We start from the raw sequence: 16,007 nt of genomic DNA, 5'->3' as shown, positions 1-16,007 counted from the left end.
ACAAACTCATGTCGGGAAAAGAAAAAGGCGAAACTAATCTACGCCCGTTCTGATAAAAACATTAGGGCATCTAGCCTCGGGGGATGCCTTGCTTGACCACACCCTCTTCCTTGCTCCTGGCCTGACCTGCCTCTTCCACCAATCCAATTGTTTCTTATGGACAGACAAGAGCAGAAGCTCTGAGCTGTCCGATCAGGTCCATTGTCTTGTCTACTGGACAGTAAGAAAAGGGAAGGGTCAGTTCTACAACTGAATGCATTCAACTGAAATGCGTCTTCCGCATTTAACCCAAACACATCCATGTCTGGTTTGTCATTGATAGTTTATCCCCCCCCAAAAACTAGTATACAAATACATTTTGGTGATGCATTTGTAAGAGTTGATGTTTTCGCTTTTTGAGAGATAATGCGCTAGGACACTGGAGCAAGATAGAAAACTCAAGCAAGCGGATTGTAGATTTTCCAATCTATTAGGGAATTTCCCAGATATTTGGGTATCATGACGTGATTGTTTTCAAATAACTTTGAAGGACATGGGTCTCTACAAGGGAATTTTGCTCCAATGTTGTTTGTGACCGATTGTGAAAGAGAAGTGCGCGTTTATGTCTAGCTGACGTGAGAGGGAACCAAATAAAATTGGTACACATCCACAGTTTCCAAACTAATGCCGCGTTCTTATGCTAGTCGGAACTAGGAAACTCGGAATTGTCAAACTGCTGTTTCGTTAAATGCGGCACGTGTTCCAACAGTTGGCATGTCGGGAATTGCGAGTTTCCTAGTAGTATGTGAACGCGGCATCATACTGTAGAGGCGTGAATTGTCAGAGCTGTCCCACTGGATACAGACTGTAATTCAACGTCTATTCCACGTTGGTTGTTGTGGAAACAACGTCAATTCAAACGGTATGCCCAGTGGGGTGGGTCTTTGCATAAACTAGCTAAATGGAGAGAAAAAAATAAAAGTTAGCCAAAGTGTAATGATTTTGATCTAATAATTATTTTGTGACCACTCAAAGTAGGCTACAATAAAAGCATCGAGTGATAAATAAACCTATTTGAGTCGGATATTCACACTGAACTTTCTAATATGCTCGGCAGGAATTATCATGTTTACGTTAGCGTATCCGTCTGCCCATGCCCGGAAGGGGTCATTTTTCCGTCTTGTTTCGCTAGGATAATGCGGGAAGTGAGTGATTGACAATGCAGATGTTCTGTCCATGAACTTCATCTGGTATGCATACGTCGGTGATTCCAGAGAATCTGACCGGAATTTCTTAGTTTCTTTATCATCTACAGCTGTCAGGCATGCGGACTATCTTCTCCGATCTGTCCAGTATCCACATCTCCTTCTCCAAATCAGAGCAATTCGTTTCTAAAAGCCAGGGATAGGCTACAGTATGTGAGTATCCAAATATCTCTCTCTCTCGAACAGATAATGGATCACAATGTAACAACTCAAGCTCCTGTTTCTCTGCTTCATTATTCAAGAAGGTAAAGAGGTAAGATGGCCACCCCCTTTGTCCCAGTGCCTGTCCCCATGGAACGAACCCCGACCTGGCCAAAGAGGACCCCCCCCCTGGGTATTATCTCTAGCTCTGGCTTTTCACCTCCTGGAAAGTCCCCCTGGGTGAAGGCCACTGGGTCCTGGGGGGCCACGGTAGCCTGTCCGAGCCTCCCCCAGGCGTGTTCCAGCCCCGAGGGGTACAGGATATCCAGAGGAGGGGAGCAGGGGTCGGTCCAGGAGGATGGTACTCCAGGGGACAGTTGGGAGAGGCCCCTCACCCCTTCCCTGCTGGGCTATGAGGTCATGGAGGAGAGGGCAAAGTTCACGGTAAGGAGTCACCCATATGATTAATTGATTGTAATTCTATGATCACAACTTATTTGATTAAACAAATTAGTTGAAGCAGGTGGTACTTAGCTGGGACAAAAAATCCTGCACACATGATGTCAGGGAACTTGGTTTAAAAGTTCCATCCATGTTCCAGGTTCCCATCAGTTATTAAATGGTAGTTACTGTCGTATGCAGCATGTTGTTTTAAAGAGTTAAAGGAGGCACATTTAATAATCAACATCCCATCTGGTTGAATTCCATACGATTTTGTGACTGCCTCTATCATGTGTGCTCTCATTCATGGAAAAGGCTGAACTAATAGTGTGTGTGTGTGTGTGTGTGTGTGTGTGTGTGTGTGGTGTGTTGTTAAATGACCAGAGATAGACAACCAGTCACAAGGAAGTGACTCTGGAGTGTGATTCAGTTAGGTAGGGTAGCTGTATTTTATTCTTACAACCACAATCTCCTTTTAGAAAGATTGATGCTGCTTTGTAATTTCTATCTTCCTTTTCAGATATATATATATATATATATATATATATATATATATATATATATATATTTTAAATGGCATCAGATACTGTGTTTTTGTGTGTAGTTGGCTTGGTTTTATAACACACTCACTAAAGTAGTATCTAAAGATTAGTGGTGCTGAGAGATACATTAAGTGTCTGATAAGAGTATACCTTTAACAGAACTGAACAAACATTGTGTTATGGCTGCGGTTACTTACATCCATGTCTTTGTGTGTATACAGCAGAGTTGCCCAACTGGCAGCCCACGGGCCAAAGTGGTTTTCGGCCCCCCACATTTTCTATTAAAAAAAAAAATAGTTTGTCCTCACTGTACATTTTTTATTGTTGGACATAAAAGACTGCAAAAACACCAGGAAATCATCTCTAAGTAATTTCAGATATCTGTTCCCAAGCATTCCCACACATAATAGGGAGACATGCCATCATATACAAATGTAAGCAAGGTTTGAAATGATGATGTTTCAGTCAAACATTACATCTGTTTGGGCTTCTTGCGCTCAATTTTCAGTCTCCAAATGATTTGTAATTATGTTCCTGTCCCCCGACCATCCGCTCAAGAAAAAATAGTTCCGTCGCTATTGCTGATCCCTGGCATAAAGTATATGATACAAAAATAACATGGTTTATTTTTCACTGCAGGTGTATAAAATCTTGGTGAGAAGGAATGAGGAAGAGAACTGGGTGATCTTCAGAAGGTACACAGACTTCGCCAGACTCAACGATAAGGTGAGCTTCTGCAGCAGACACCAGGGCTCAGTTCTGAATAGTCCCTTCTACTGGATGTGGAATGCAAATCTGGGTAGCCATTTGATTAGCTGTTCAGGATTCTTATGGCTTGGGGCTAGAAGCTGTTAAGAAGTCTTTTGGACCTAGACTTGGTGCTCCGGTACCGCTTTCTGTGTGGTAGCAGAGAGAACAGTCTATGACTAGGGTGGCTGGAGTCTTTGACTATTTTTTTTAGGGCCTTCCTCTGACACCACCTGGGATAGAGTTCCTGGATGGCAGGAAGCTTAGCCCCGGTGATGCACTGGGCTGTACACACTACCCCCTGTAGTGCCTTCCGGTCAGAGGGCAAGCAGTTGCCATACCAGGCAGTGATGCAAACCGTCAGGATGCTCTCGATGGTGCAGCTGTAAAACCTTTTGAGGATCTGAGGACCCATGCCAAATATTTTTAGTCTCCTAAGGGGGAATAGGTTTTGTCGAGCCCTCTTCACGACTGTCTTGGTTTGCTTGGACCATGACAGTTTGTTGGTGATGTGGACACCAAGGAACTTGAAGCTCTCAACCTGCTCCACTGCAGCCTCGTTGATGTTCATGGGTGCGTGCTCGGTTCTCCTTTTCCTGTTGTCCACAATCATCTCCTTTGTCTTGATCACGTTGAGGGAGAGGTTGTTGTACTGGCACCACACGGTCTGGTTACTGACCTCCGGCTGTTTCATCGTTGTCGGTGATCAGGCCTACCACTGTTGTGTCACCGGCAAACTTAATGATGGTGTTGGAGTCGTGCCTGGCCGTGCAGTCATGCGTGAACAGGGAGTACAGGAGGGGACTGAGCACGCACCCCTGAGGGGACCCCGTAGTGGGATCAGCATGGCGGATGTGTTGTTACCTACCCTTACCATCTAGGGACGGCCTGTCAGGAAGTCCAGGATTCAATAGTGAATTTGAGATTAGGGTCAATGTCATTGAGTAGTGCCATAAAATCTGACAGCTCAGCTCAGTTCAGTTCCTTCCTATATGCAAAAAAATGTAGTCAATATATCAATACCACTTCAGGACTTTATTCAAAAATGGATTTCCGTTTTCTTTATTAACAAAACGTTCTTCAAAAAGACCCACATAAAGGTTAGCATAACTCGGAGTGAATGTGGAACCCATCGATGTTCCATTAGTTTGGAAGTAGTATTCATCATTAAACCTGAAATAGTTATACTTCAAAACATATTTTGTCAGCTCTAGAATGAAGTTTGTTCGATATTCACTAGTATCTCTGTCTCCCAAATAGTGTGCTAGTGCTGACAGCCCCCCCCCAACCCCCCCACATGGGGAATGCTGGTATATAGACTCTCGACATCTAATGTGACCAGAATTCTGGTAAATTACTATTGCAGCTGGAAACGGCAGATTTTTCTTCAATGGAAGATTGCATCATCTGTGATCTGTTGGGGCTGTATGCAAATTGGAGTGGGTCTTGGCTTTCTGGGATAATGGTGTTGATGTGAGCCATGACCAGCCTTTCAAAGCATTTTATGGCTACAGACGTGAGTGCTACTGGTCGGTAGTCATTTAGGCAGGTTAACTTAGTGTTCTTTGGCACAGGGACTATGGTGGTCTGCTTGAAACATGTTGGTATTACAGACTCGGACAGGAAGAGGTTGAAAATGTCAGTGAAGACACTTGCCAGTTGGTCAGCGCATACATGGAGTACACGTCCTGGTAATCCGTCTGACCCTGTGGCCTTGTGAATGTTGACCTGTTTAAAGGTCTTACTCACATCGGCAGCGGAGAGCGTGATCACACAGTTGTCCGGGAACAGCTGATGCTCTCATGCATGTTTCAGTGTTACTTGCCTTGAAGCAAGCATGGAAGTATTTTAGCTTGTCTGGTAGGCTTGTGTCACTGGCCTGTTCTCGGCTGTGCTTCCCTTTGTAGTCTGTAATAGTTTGCAAGCCCTGCCACATTCGATCTTAGTCCTGTATTGATGCTTTTCCTGTTTGATGGTTCGTCGGAGGGCATAGCGGGATTTCTTATAAGCTTCCAGGTTAGAGTCCCGCTCCTTGAAAGTGGCAGCTCTAGCCTTTAGCTCAGTGCAAATGTTGCCTGTAATCCATGTCTTCTGGTTGGGGTATGTCCGTACAGTCACTGTGGGGACGACTTCGTCGATGCACTTATTGATGAAGCCAGTGACTGATGTGGTGTCCTCCTCAATGCCATCAGAAGAATCCCGGAACATATTCCAGTCTGTGCTAGCAAAACAGTCCAGTAGTTTAGCATCTGCTTCATCTGACCACTTTTTTTAGACCGAGTCACTGCTGCTTCCTGATTTAATGCTTGGAAGCAGGAATCAGGAGGATAGAATTATGGTCAAATTCGCCAAATGGATGGAGATGGCGTGCTTTGTATTTGTCTCTGTGTGTGGCTCCCTGTGACTCATTTAATTGTGCCAAATCAAGGGCCAAATTGGTGAGATCATACGAGGAGATCAATAAAATCAACTTGACACCCTCCAACTTGAGGGAGCAATTTATGTGAATAAAATATTGAACTGCTCTCTCTCTGTCTCTTCTCTCAGCTAAAGGAGTTATTTCCCAGGTTCAGACTAGCCCTTCCACCCAAGCGCTGGTTCAAGGATAACTACGACATGGAGTTTCTGGAGGAGAGACAGTTAGGCCTACAAGCCTTCCTACAGAACCTCATAGCACACAGAGATCTCACCAACAGGTGGACTTCAGCATTTCCCCTTCACCTTTATTTTATCTAGGGTTGTCTCACATGTCGTTTTCAAGAGAAATCAAGAGTGTGTCTTTTGTGTGTGCGTGTGTGTTTGGTACTACTCTTGAGTGTATCTGCAGTGAGTGCACAGATCGTAATTATATTGGAGGATGTCCATGTCGTCTTTCTGACCTTTGACCTTTCCCCCACAGTGAAGCGGTCAGACAGTTCCTTTGTCTGGATGATCCGCCAGGCCCCTTTGACAGCCTGGAGGAGAGCAGGGTGAGCTATCTCTACAGTACTTTTTTATTATCATTAACCTTTTAATAATACAGGTTAGTCTCATTGAGAACACATGTATTTTGCTAGAGAGATCTTATCAAGATAGTAGACCTACCAAATACTTAGCTGGCTCCATGCTATGGTCTCGGAATGTCAATTGTGAATAATTTAACAATTGTGTGGCAAGCAGCATACTTCAACCAACTGAGCCAAATAGAACTAGGGTTGTGTTCAGTAGGGCATATGACAGGAAATGTTATTGACATTAAACAAAAATGAGCTTTTCTTATTGGACAAGTCTAGGTAGTTCCTCTCTGTTTTATTCAGTGTTCTTCCATTTGGTGCCTCATGAACATAATCCAGGTTCGGTTTATTGTGGCAATCTTGCTGACAGGCTTTCTGTGAGACGCTGGAGGAGACCAACCACCGTCTACAGAGGGACCTGTCGGAGAAACAGCGAGAGATTGACTCTTTGAAAACAGCCCTGGATGAGAGACAGACCCACATTGGGCTCCTGGAGAAGAGAGTGAAGTGAGGATTTGTTCTTTCTCAGTGTCTGAAGACCTAGAAATCAGGCGATTGTGTGTTTGTGTGTCTGAAAAGGGTCCTGAGTTCTCGTGGAAATTGCAAGATGTACTCCCCATCTCCCACATGATCTGACCACACGATCCAGTTGTGTGTGTGTGTGTCTGTGGGCTTTTAGATGTATGTATTGTGTATGTGTTTCTACAGTATGTGTGTTAACATGGTGTCCCTCTGTCTCAGTGGTAAGTCCCCCAGCCCAGAGGGCCTTACTCCAGAGAGCAGCAGACTATCAGCCCTAGGCAGTGAGAACAGCTCTGACACAGACACTGCCGCAGACAGACACAGAGACACAGACGGAGAGGCGGACATAGACACAGACAGGGGATCATCCACTGCATTGGAGGCTGACCAGGAGACATGTCCTGAAAGAAGAAGGTACCTCGTTGACATCTCGTGTCTTTAGACACACAACCATCTCTCCTGTCCACAGAGCTACTTGTGCCAACCTGAGCTAGATGTTATACAGGTTATCTGACCTGTAAATAATCTTAAACTCCAATTAACAGACCCATATGATGTACAGATCACTGTTTACCTCCTCTCATGGAGACATAATAGGATATTTCATCTATGTCTCTGTGCTTTGTGATGTAACAATGTTTAATTTGACCTCTGACCTTTTACCTACTCTCTGTCAATCCAGCTCAGAAATCCAAGGGCCACTCAAGGGTCATGGGGCGTACTGGTCATCTGCGGCCATTGATTGTTCACCAGACGCTTTTATAAATTCAACAACTCCATAGAATGACGTGGAATTCTGCATTTGATTCTGACCTGGGACCTGGAAAAGTATATGATTCCAAGATGGACTGATGATGAGCTACGAGTGTATAGACTTCATGTACAGATTCTTGCTTGTAGTGACTGCGTTAATGGGTGATTGAAGTTTTCATATAAGGTGTGTGTGTGTGGTGGGGGGGGGGGGGGGGGGGGGGGGGGGGGGGGGGGGGGGGGGGGGGTTGTGTGTCTAAGGATTCTAGAAATATACTGTAGATGGGTATTGATTTCCAACACTTGTTCTGCTCTCATCTAATGCCTTGGTTGTAAAATAATCAAGTGAAGATATACTGCAATATGTGTCTAACTGCCTTACATCAATCTCTTTTCTACAAAGCTAAGTACTGTAGTACTGTACTCAGGTTCTCCTCCCTGCGAAAAGCAATACTAATAAACTTGATTGATCTTAAACCGCTTTGTGTTCTGTCATTGAGTCACACACACACAAACCTTTACTTCAAGAGACATTAACACAAAAAATCAAGGAACATATGTAGTTTTCAGACTTCACCAGCCAATGGATCATCCTCTTCTACCTAAGATTTAGATTTGATTTTGAGAAGGTGCTGGTAGGCAAGTAGAAATAATATAAAGACCCCTGTTTCACCACAAGGTGGTGCTGTTAACACGCCCAGTCAACCCTTTGGCTGAAAGTGTCGGGAACATAACATTCACTTCCCACCACCCATAAGTGGAATCATTCCAGCTCTGAGTAAACTCTTGGAAGAGGACAGGAACAATTTGACACAGAAATATCTAACACGGGAAAAATAGAGAGCACTGGGCCTTAGATGTAGGACATTTTGAGGGAAGAAATCAGAAACCGCTCTGTCACCAAACGCTAATTGATGTTTTGTTGTCACTACCGATGGTGCAGTGAAATGTGTTGTTTTACAGCACCCCTGGAGCAAATTTAGATTAAGTTGCCTTGCTCAAGGGCACATAGACAGATTTTTCACCTTGTCGGCCCAGGTATTCAAACCAGTGACCTTTGGTTACTGGGCTAACCGTTAGGCTACCTGTTACCCTTGGCCTAATAGCGGATACTGACATAATAGCCCTCAGGAATATTAGGCCCTCATTTATTGCCCCCCCCCCCCCCCCCCCACACACACACACTTGTAGGCCGAATACGCCACAAACAGTATGAAGAACATATTCACGGCCAATCCACAGGGCTTATTTTTAGGTAATAAAAAGGTCAATACAATCACTCCATAATGAGGTGAAGTACATTATATAGACAACCGCTGTAGTATTTTCATATTATTTTCCAAATATCGTTCATCTTACAGATACCTAAAGCTTCCAGCTCCATGTGCTTCCATGCAGTCACAGCATGGGCTTAAGAACAGGAAACACTACTTTGAGAGTACAAATGCAATGGGGATATATATATTTCATCACCCGGGTGCCAAGAGGAATCACTCCCAAGATGTGCACTTGTGATAAAAAAGTACAAAGATTTGACACGGTTAGACATTTTTAAGCAGAATGCAGTTGAACTCCTTTCCTGCTGTTTCGACTAAAAAAGATACACAATGTCCTGGATATACAGATGTAGGATCTTAATTTGAGCCAGTTCGCTACAGCAGGAAAATAATCCTGCAGCAACAGGAAGTGTGAATTATTATGTGGATTGTATTAATGGACTTTTTCTATTGGTTGATATATTTTCATTAGGGCAAATCTGAAATGTTAAAGTGGAAATTACAAATCTCCTCAGCTTTTTAAACCTCAAATACATGACATGTTTTACATTTTCTGCATTGCATGAAGGTTCTCCCACAACAGGGTTATTAAATTAAGATCCTACATCTGTAAATTATGTTCTTCCCCTTCCCCCAGCTTTCCGGCCCTATACTTTACACTACACATTGCTGGAGATCAGATTCCTGATTGTCAGATTTGTGTTCGGTTTTGTATGTGAGGACTGAGAGGAGGCCATGGAGGATAAATGTTGGGCAATAGCTACCGTGCCCTCAGAAAGCACTCATACCCCTAGACTTATTCCACATTTTGTTGTGTTACAGCCTGAATTTAAAACTGATTAAATAAACATTTTTCTCTCACCCAGCTACACACAATACTCCATCATGACGTAGTGAAAACATGTTTTTAGAAATGTTTGCACATTTATTGAAAATTAAATACAGAAATATCTAATTTCCATAAGTATTCACACCCCTGAGTCAATACTTTGTAGAAGCACCTTTGGCAGTGATTACAGCTGTTAGTCTTTCTAGGTAAGTCTCTAAGAGCTTTTCACACCTGGATTGTGCAACATCGGCCCATTATTCTTGTCAAAATTCTTCAAGCTCTGTTAAATTGGTTGTTGATCATTGCTAGACAACCATTTTCCACTCTTGCCATTGATTTTTTTTTTTTTTTAAATGTAAGTAAAAACTGTAACTCGGCCACTCAGGAACATTCCGTCTTTGGTAAGACCTTTCAGTTTGGCCAGGCGGCCAGCTCTAGTTCTTCCATATAAGATTTTTTTCTGAACTGACTTGCCTAGTCAAATAAAGGTTGTTTCTGCTTTGTCATTATGGGGTATTGTGTGTAAATTGATCAGGAAAAAACAACAATTTAATACATTTTTAGAAAAGGTTGTAATGTAACAAAATGTGGAAAAAGTCAAGGGGTCTGAATACTTTCCGAATGCACTGTATGTGCAAAAGTATGCGGCCACTCCTTTAGTGGATTTGGCTATTTCCGACCACACCCGTTGCTGACAGGTGTATAAAACAGAGCACACAGCCATGCAATCTCCATACACAAACATTGACAGTAGAATGGACTTACTAACGAGCTCAGTGACTTTCAACGTGGCACCATCATAGGCTGCCGCCTTTCCAACAAGTCAGATCGTCAAATTTCTGCCAAGCTAAAGCTGCCCTGGTCAACTGTAAGCTATGTTATTGTGAAGTGGAAACGTCTATGAGCAACAACGGCTCAACCGCGAAGTGGTAGGCCACACAAGCTCATAGAACGGGACAGCCGAGTGCTGAAGTAAGTAGCGTATAAAAATCATCTCTGGAAGCAACGTCAGCACAAGAACGGTTTTGAAATGGGTTTCCATGGTCGATGGCAAACAGCACCACAGAAGCGTCGGCTGGAGTGGTGTAAAGCTCGCCTCCATTGGACTCCATTGGAGTAGTGGAAATGCGTTCTCCGGAGTGATGAATCATGCTTCCCCATCTGGCAGTCTGATGGATGAATCTGAGTTTGGCAGATGCCAGGAAAACACTACCTGCCCCAGTGCATAGTATCAACTGGATAGTTTGGTGGAGGAGGAATAATGATCTGGGGATGTTTTTCATGGTTCGGGCCCCTTATTTCCAGTGAAGGAAAATCTTAATACTACAGCATACAATGACATTCTAGACGATTCTGTGCTTCCAACTGTGGAAACAGTTTGGCGAAGGCCCTTTCCTGTTTCAGCATGACAATGGCCCCGTGCACAAAGCGAGGTCCATACAGAAATGGTTTGTCGAGATCGGTGTGGAAAAACTTGACTGGTCTGCACAGAGCCCTGACCTCAACCCCATCGACCACCTGGGATGAATTGGAATGCAAACTATGAACCAGGCCTTATCACCCAACATCAGTGCCCGACCTCGCTAATGCTCTTGTGGCTGAATGGAAGCAAGACCCCGCAGCAATGTTCCAACATCTAGTAGAAAGCCTTCCCAGAAGAGTGGAGGCTGTTACAACAGCAAAGGGGGGATCAACTCCATATTAATGCCCATGATTTTGGAATGAGATGTTCGACGAGCAGGTGTCCACATACTTTTGTTCATGCAGTTTAATCATATCTGGCATGGTAGGTTAAATTGTAAGATTCTCCAAACTTCAATAGCAGGGATCATCAACTAGATTCAGCCACGGACAATTTTTTCTTGAGGGGATGGTTGGGGGCAGGAACATAATTACAAATCATTTGTAGACTGAAAATTGACCGTAAGTAAACATTGCTTCCATTTGTATACGATCATATGTGTATTATTTGTCCAACCACGAAAAAACAAACAAACAAACAAATAAAACCACCCGCGGGCCAAATTCATCCCGCGTGGGCCGCCAGTTGGGGTACCCTGGTCTATGGTTTTACCAACAGGAGGTCATTACCAACAGGAGGTCCCATTACCAACAGGAGGTCCCGTGAAAAACATGGGCCCGCCTATAGAAATCAAATTCCTGTCCAACTGATTTGTTCTGGCGCCGGCCCTGCAGGGCAGTTATGGTTGGCTGTCGACTCTGAGCTCAAGAACATCTGGACTGAGGGAGAAATTCAGATAAAAATGTAATTCCTACAGTTTTCAGTTTGTTTTTTTATATACATTGGCCTCATGAGTCCTTTTGTGGAGCTTTTGAACCTTATTTTTAAAGCCTTTGAAAAACTCACTTCTGAAAGCCCAGTGCAGAAATACAGTTATGTGCAACGATTGAATTACAGTCTGATTCTTGTACTATGAACTAAGATGTGGGTCTTTTATAACCTGCACAAGTAACCCAGCAAGCAAAATATTGCACATGATGTCTTATTGATGTCATTTTCTGGTTGTAAACTGTTTTTCTGGCTGCGAAGACGTCATGTAACCTGATTACAACCAGCTGCTCTCTGTTATAACCAGATAAAGCCATCCCAGCTGACTCACAGCTTCCCCTCGGAAGCTCCACTGAAATGACTCCTTCTTCTGCCCCACCAGACTCACCAACTGCTGGAGCAGTAACATCTCTCAAGTAGTAGAAAGGACAGCTGAAGACAAACTTTTAATGGTTTTTCCTAAGAAATTTGGATCAGTATAACATTCACATGTCAGGTAAGATCACTTCACAACAGTGTCAACTGTGACCCTGAAACCACACCCCCATGAACTCCTTGTAGCTGGGCATGTAAACTCAATACATAACAGTTCACATAAAGTATATCCACAATGATTGATGTATAGGTAAGGCCTATGATAGTTTTTTTTGGCTTGACAGAGTAACATGCTGATCGGGTCCACAGCCTCTTCAGATTTAGGTCATGATAAAAAGCTCTGCTCCTATCGATCTTCTGAATGGTAATTTATTTATTTGTTTATTTGGATCCCCGTTAGCTTTTGCAGACATGACAAGTAACAAAACACTGATACACTGATAGGCAAGGACAGTCACACACATTTAAAATACAACAATATATAAACAATACAACCAAAAATGAATACAAACAATACAACCAAAAATGAATACTAACAATACAACAACAACAACAAAAATGTGTGTGTTAAAGTGTGTCTGTGTGTCTGTGTGTCTGTGTGTCTGTGTGTCTGTGTATCTGTGTGTCTGTGTGTCTGTGTGTCTGTGTGTCTGTGTGTCTGTGTGTCTGTGTGTCTGTGTGTCTGTGTATCTGTGTGTCTGTGTGTCTGTGTGTCTGTGTGTCTGTGTGTGGGTGTATGTGTGTATCTGTGTGTCTGTGTGTCTGTGTATCTGTGTGTCTGTGTGTCTGTGTGTCTGTGTGTCTGTGTATCTGTGTGTCTGTGTGTCTGTGTGTCTGTGTGTCTGTGTGTGGGTGTATGTGTGTATCTGTGTGTCTGTGTATCTGTGTGTCTGTGTATCTGTGTGTCTGTGTGTCTGTGTGTCTGTGTGTCTGTGTATCTGTGTGTCTGTGTGTCTGTGTGTCTGTGTATGTGTGTGTCTGTGTGTCTGTGTGTCTGCGTGTCTGCGTGTCTGCGTGTCTGCGTGTCTGCGTGTCTGCGTATCTGCGTATCTGCGTGTCTGTGTGTCTGTGTGTCTGTGTGTCTGTGTGTCTGTGTGTGGGTGTATGTGTGTATCTGTGTGTCTGTGTATCTGTGTGTCTGTGTATCTGTGTGTCTGTGTGTCTGTGTGTCTGTGTGTCTGTGTATCTGTGTGTCTGTGTGTCTGTGTGTCTGTGTATGTGTGTGTCTGCGTGTCTGCGTGTCTGCGTGTCTGCGTGTCTGCGTGTCTGCGTGTCTGTGTGTCTGTGTATCTGTGTGTCTGTGTGTCTGTGTGTCTGTGTGTCTGTGTGTCTGTGTGTCTGTGTGTGGGTGTATGTGTGTATCTGTGTGTCTGTGTGTCTGTGTGTCTGTGTGTCTGTGTATGTGTGTGTCTGTGTGTCTGCGTGTCTGCGTGTCTGCGTGTCTGCGTGTCTGCGTGTCTGTGTGTGGGTGTATGTGTGTATCTGTGTGTCTGTGTGTCTGTGAGTCTGTGTGTCTGTGTGTCTGTGTATGTGTGTGTCTGTGTGTCTGTGTGTCTGCGTGTCTGCGTGTCTGCGTGTCTGCGTATCTGCGTGTCTGCGTGTCTGCGTGTCTGCGTGTCTGCGTATCTGCGTGTCTGCGTGTCTGCGTGTCTGCGTGTCTGCGTGTCTGCGTGTCTGTGTATCTGTGTGTCTGTGTGTGGGTGTATGTGTGTGTCTGTGTGTCTGCGTGTCTGCGTGTCTGCGTGTCTGCGTGTCTGCGTGTCTGTGTGTCTGTGTGTCTGCGTGTCTGCGTGTCTGCGTGTCTGTGTGTCTGTGTGTCTGCGTGTCTGCGTATCTGTGTGTCTGTGTGTCTGCGTGTCTGCGTGTCTGCGTATCTGCGTATCTGCGTGTCTGCGTGTCTGCGTGTCTGCGTGTCTGCGTGTCTGCGTGTCTGCGTGTCTGCGTATCTGTGTATCTGTGTATCTGTGTGTCTGCGTGTCTGCGTGTCTGCGTGTCTGCGTGTCTGCGTATCTGTGTGTCTGCGTGTCTGCGTGTCTGCGTGTCTGTGTGTCTGCGTGTCTGCGTGTCTGCGTGTCTGCGTGTCTGCGTGTCTGTGTGTCTGCGTGTCTGCGTGTCTGCGTGTCTGCGTGTCTGTGTGTGGGTGTATGTGCGTGTCTGCGTGTCTGCGTGTCTGCGTGTCTGTGTGTCTGTGTGTCTGCGTGTCTGCGTGTCTGCGTGTCTGCGTGTCTGCGTGTCTGCGTGTCTGTGTGTCTGTGTGTCTGTGTGTGGGTGTATGTGTGTGTCTGTGTGTCTGCGTGTCTGCGTGTCTGCGTGTCTGCGTGTCTGCGTGTCTGCGTGTCTGTGTGTCTGTGTGTCTGTGTGTCTGTGTGTCTGTGTGTGGGTGTATGTGTGTGTCTGTGTGTCTGCGAGTCTGCGTGTCTGCGTGTCTGCGTGTCTGCGTGTCTGCGTGTCTGTGTGTCTGTGTGTGGGTGTATGTGTGTGTCTGTGTGTCTGTGTGTCTGTGTGTCTGCGTGTCTGCGTGTCTGCGTGTCTGCGTGTCTGTGTGTCTGTGTGTGGGTGTATGTGTGTGTCTGTGTGTCTGTGTGTCTGTGTGTCTGTGTGTCTGCGTGTCTGCGTGTCTGTGTGTCTGCGTGTCTGCGTGTCTGTGTGTCTGTGTGTGGGTGTATGTGTGTGTCTGTGTGTCTGTGTGTGCGTGTTTGGGGGTGTGTCCCCTCACAGTCCTCGCCATTTCATGAGATGTATTTTTTTAAAGGTCATTTTGCTGTTTGCTTGAGTAATTGGAGATGGGAGTTCCATGTGATCATGGCTCTGTATAATACTGTGCATTGCTGTGAATTCGTTTTTTGACTTGAGGACTGTGAAGAGACCCCTGGTGGCATGTCTTGTGAGGTATGTATGGATGTCTGAGCTTAATGTTGTTTGTTTATGCAGATCATCTTAAATTCATCTCTCGTCAACCTTCAGCCAGGAAAGACTGGCATGCATGTTGTTGATGTTAGTTCTGTGTGTGCAGTTAAGGGCAAGGTGTGCTGCTCTGTTTTGAGCCAGCTGCAGCTTTGCTAGGTCTTTCTTTACTGCACTTGACCTTGTTACTGGACAGTAATCAAGATGGGACAAGACCAGAGTCTGAAGAACTAGCACAGTTGATTTTTGTGTCACCCCTCCCCATCTTTACAACAACTTGTCAATATGACTTAACCATGATTTTTAAAATATTTTTTTTAATTGAACCTTTATTTAACTAGGCAAGTCAGTTAAGAACACATTCTTATTTACGATGACGGCCGACACCGGTCAGATCCTGGGTCAATTGTGTGCCGCCCTAATTGACCATCTAATGTCATTGTTCAGCTTCCTCAACTTGCTGAATGGTCACACCCTTTATCTCCAGTTGAGGTTTAGAGCTTAGAGAATGTTTTGAACAAAACACAATGGTTTTTAGTTTTAGTTGTATTTAAGACCAGTTTATTATTAATCACCCATTCTGATACTGACTGTAACTCCTTATTTATAATTTCAGTGAGCTCTCTGGCTTTGGGTGTTGACATGTAGAGTGTGGAATCATCCGCATACATTGTCATTCTAGCTTTGTGTAAGACCAGTGGCAAATCATTTGTAGAGAAGAGTAACAACAGCCCAAGGCAACTGGCCTTAGGTACACCGCACTGTACATATCTAATGTACATTGAAGAACACTCTCTGGGCTCTATTGGATAAATAACTCTCCAACCATGTCATGGAATGTGACATAACATAACATTAAAGGCTGCATTGAAATCTAACAATACAACTCCGACTATGATCTTATCATCCATTTATTTTAACCAATCATCTGTCATCTGAGTCAGTGCAGTCC

General features: G+C 44.5%; 1 protein-coding gene across 2 annotated transcripts; it reads left to right on the top strand.

Moving 5' to 3' along the window:
• Nucleotides 1-786: 786 nt before the first annotated feature.
• LOC110508994 (sorting nexin-16) lies at nt 787-7,857 on the top strand. 2 transcript variants are annotated; one of them, XM_021589926.3, is made up of 9 exons: nt 787-901; nt 1,295-1,397; nt 1,487-1,829; nt 3,008-3,094; nt 5,663-5,811; nt 6,015-6,084; nt 6,479-6,615; nt 6,850-7,044; nt 7,313-7,857. In XM_021589926.3, exons 3-9 carry the CDS (start codon nt 1,503-1,505, stop codon nt 7,410-7,412), a joined length of 1,065 nt encoding a protein of 354 aa, XP_021445601.1. In that variant the 5' UTR covers nt 787-901; nt 1,295-1,397; nt 1,487-1,502; the 3' UTR covers nt 7,413-7,857. The 2 variants fall into 2 exon arrangements, with proteins under 2 accessions (XP_021445601.1, XP_021445602.1); XM_021589927.3 differs by having other exon boundaries at nt 792-901; nt 1,490-1,829.
• The last annotated feature ends 8,150 nt before the right edge of the window (nt 7,858-16,007 follow it).

Source organism: Oncorhynchus mykiss, chromosome 28, assembly GCF_057628025.1.
Source record: "Oncorhynchus mykiss isolate SJ-2025 chromosome 28, ASM5762802v1, whole genome shotgun sequence".
Classification (NCBI taxonomy): Eukaryota; Metazoa; Chordata; class Actinopteri; order Salmoniformes; family Salmonidae; genus Oncorhynchus; species Oncorhynchus mykiss.
Note: the sequence above shows the minus strand (reverse complement) of the source record. Positions and strands in the feature narration are given on the sequence as shown.

Bases quoted from the DNA above. Each gene is read 5' to 3' on its own strand.
- LOC110508994 (XM_021589926.3), top strand. From the start codon at position 1,503: ATGGCCACCCCCTTTGTCCCAGTGCCTGTCCCCATGGAACGAACCCCG. The intron at 3,095-5,662 runs GTGAGCTTCTGC...CTCTTCTCTCAG, and splicing joins TCGCCAGACTCAACGATAAG to CTAAAGGAGTTATTTCCCAG. The intron at 6,085-6,478 runs GTGAGCTATCTC...TCTTGCTGACAG, and splicing joins ACAGCCTGGAGGAGAGCAGG to GCTTTCTGTGAGACGCTGGA.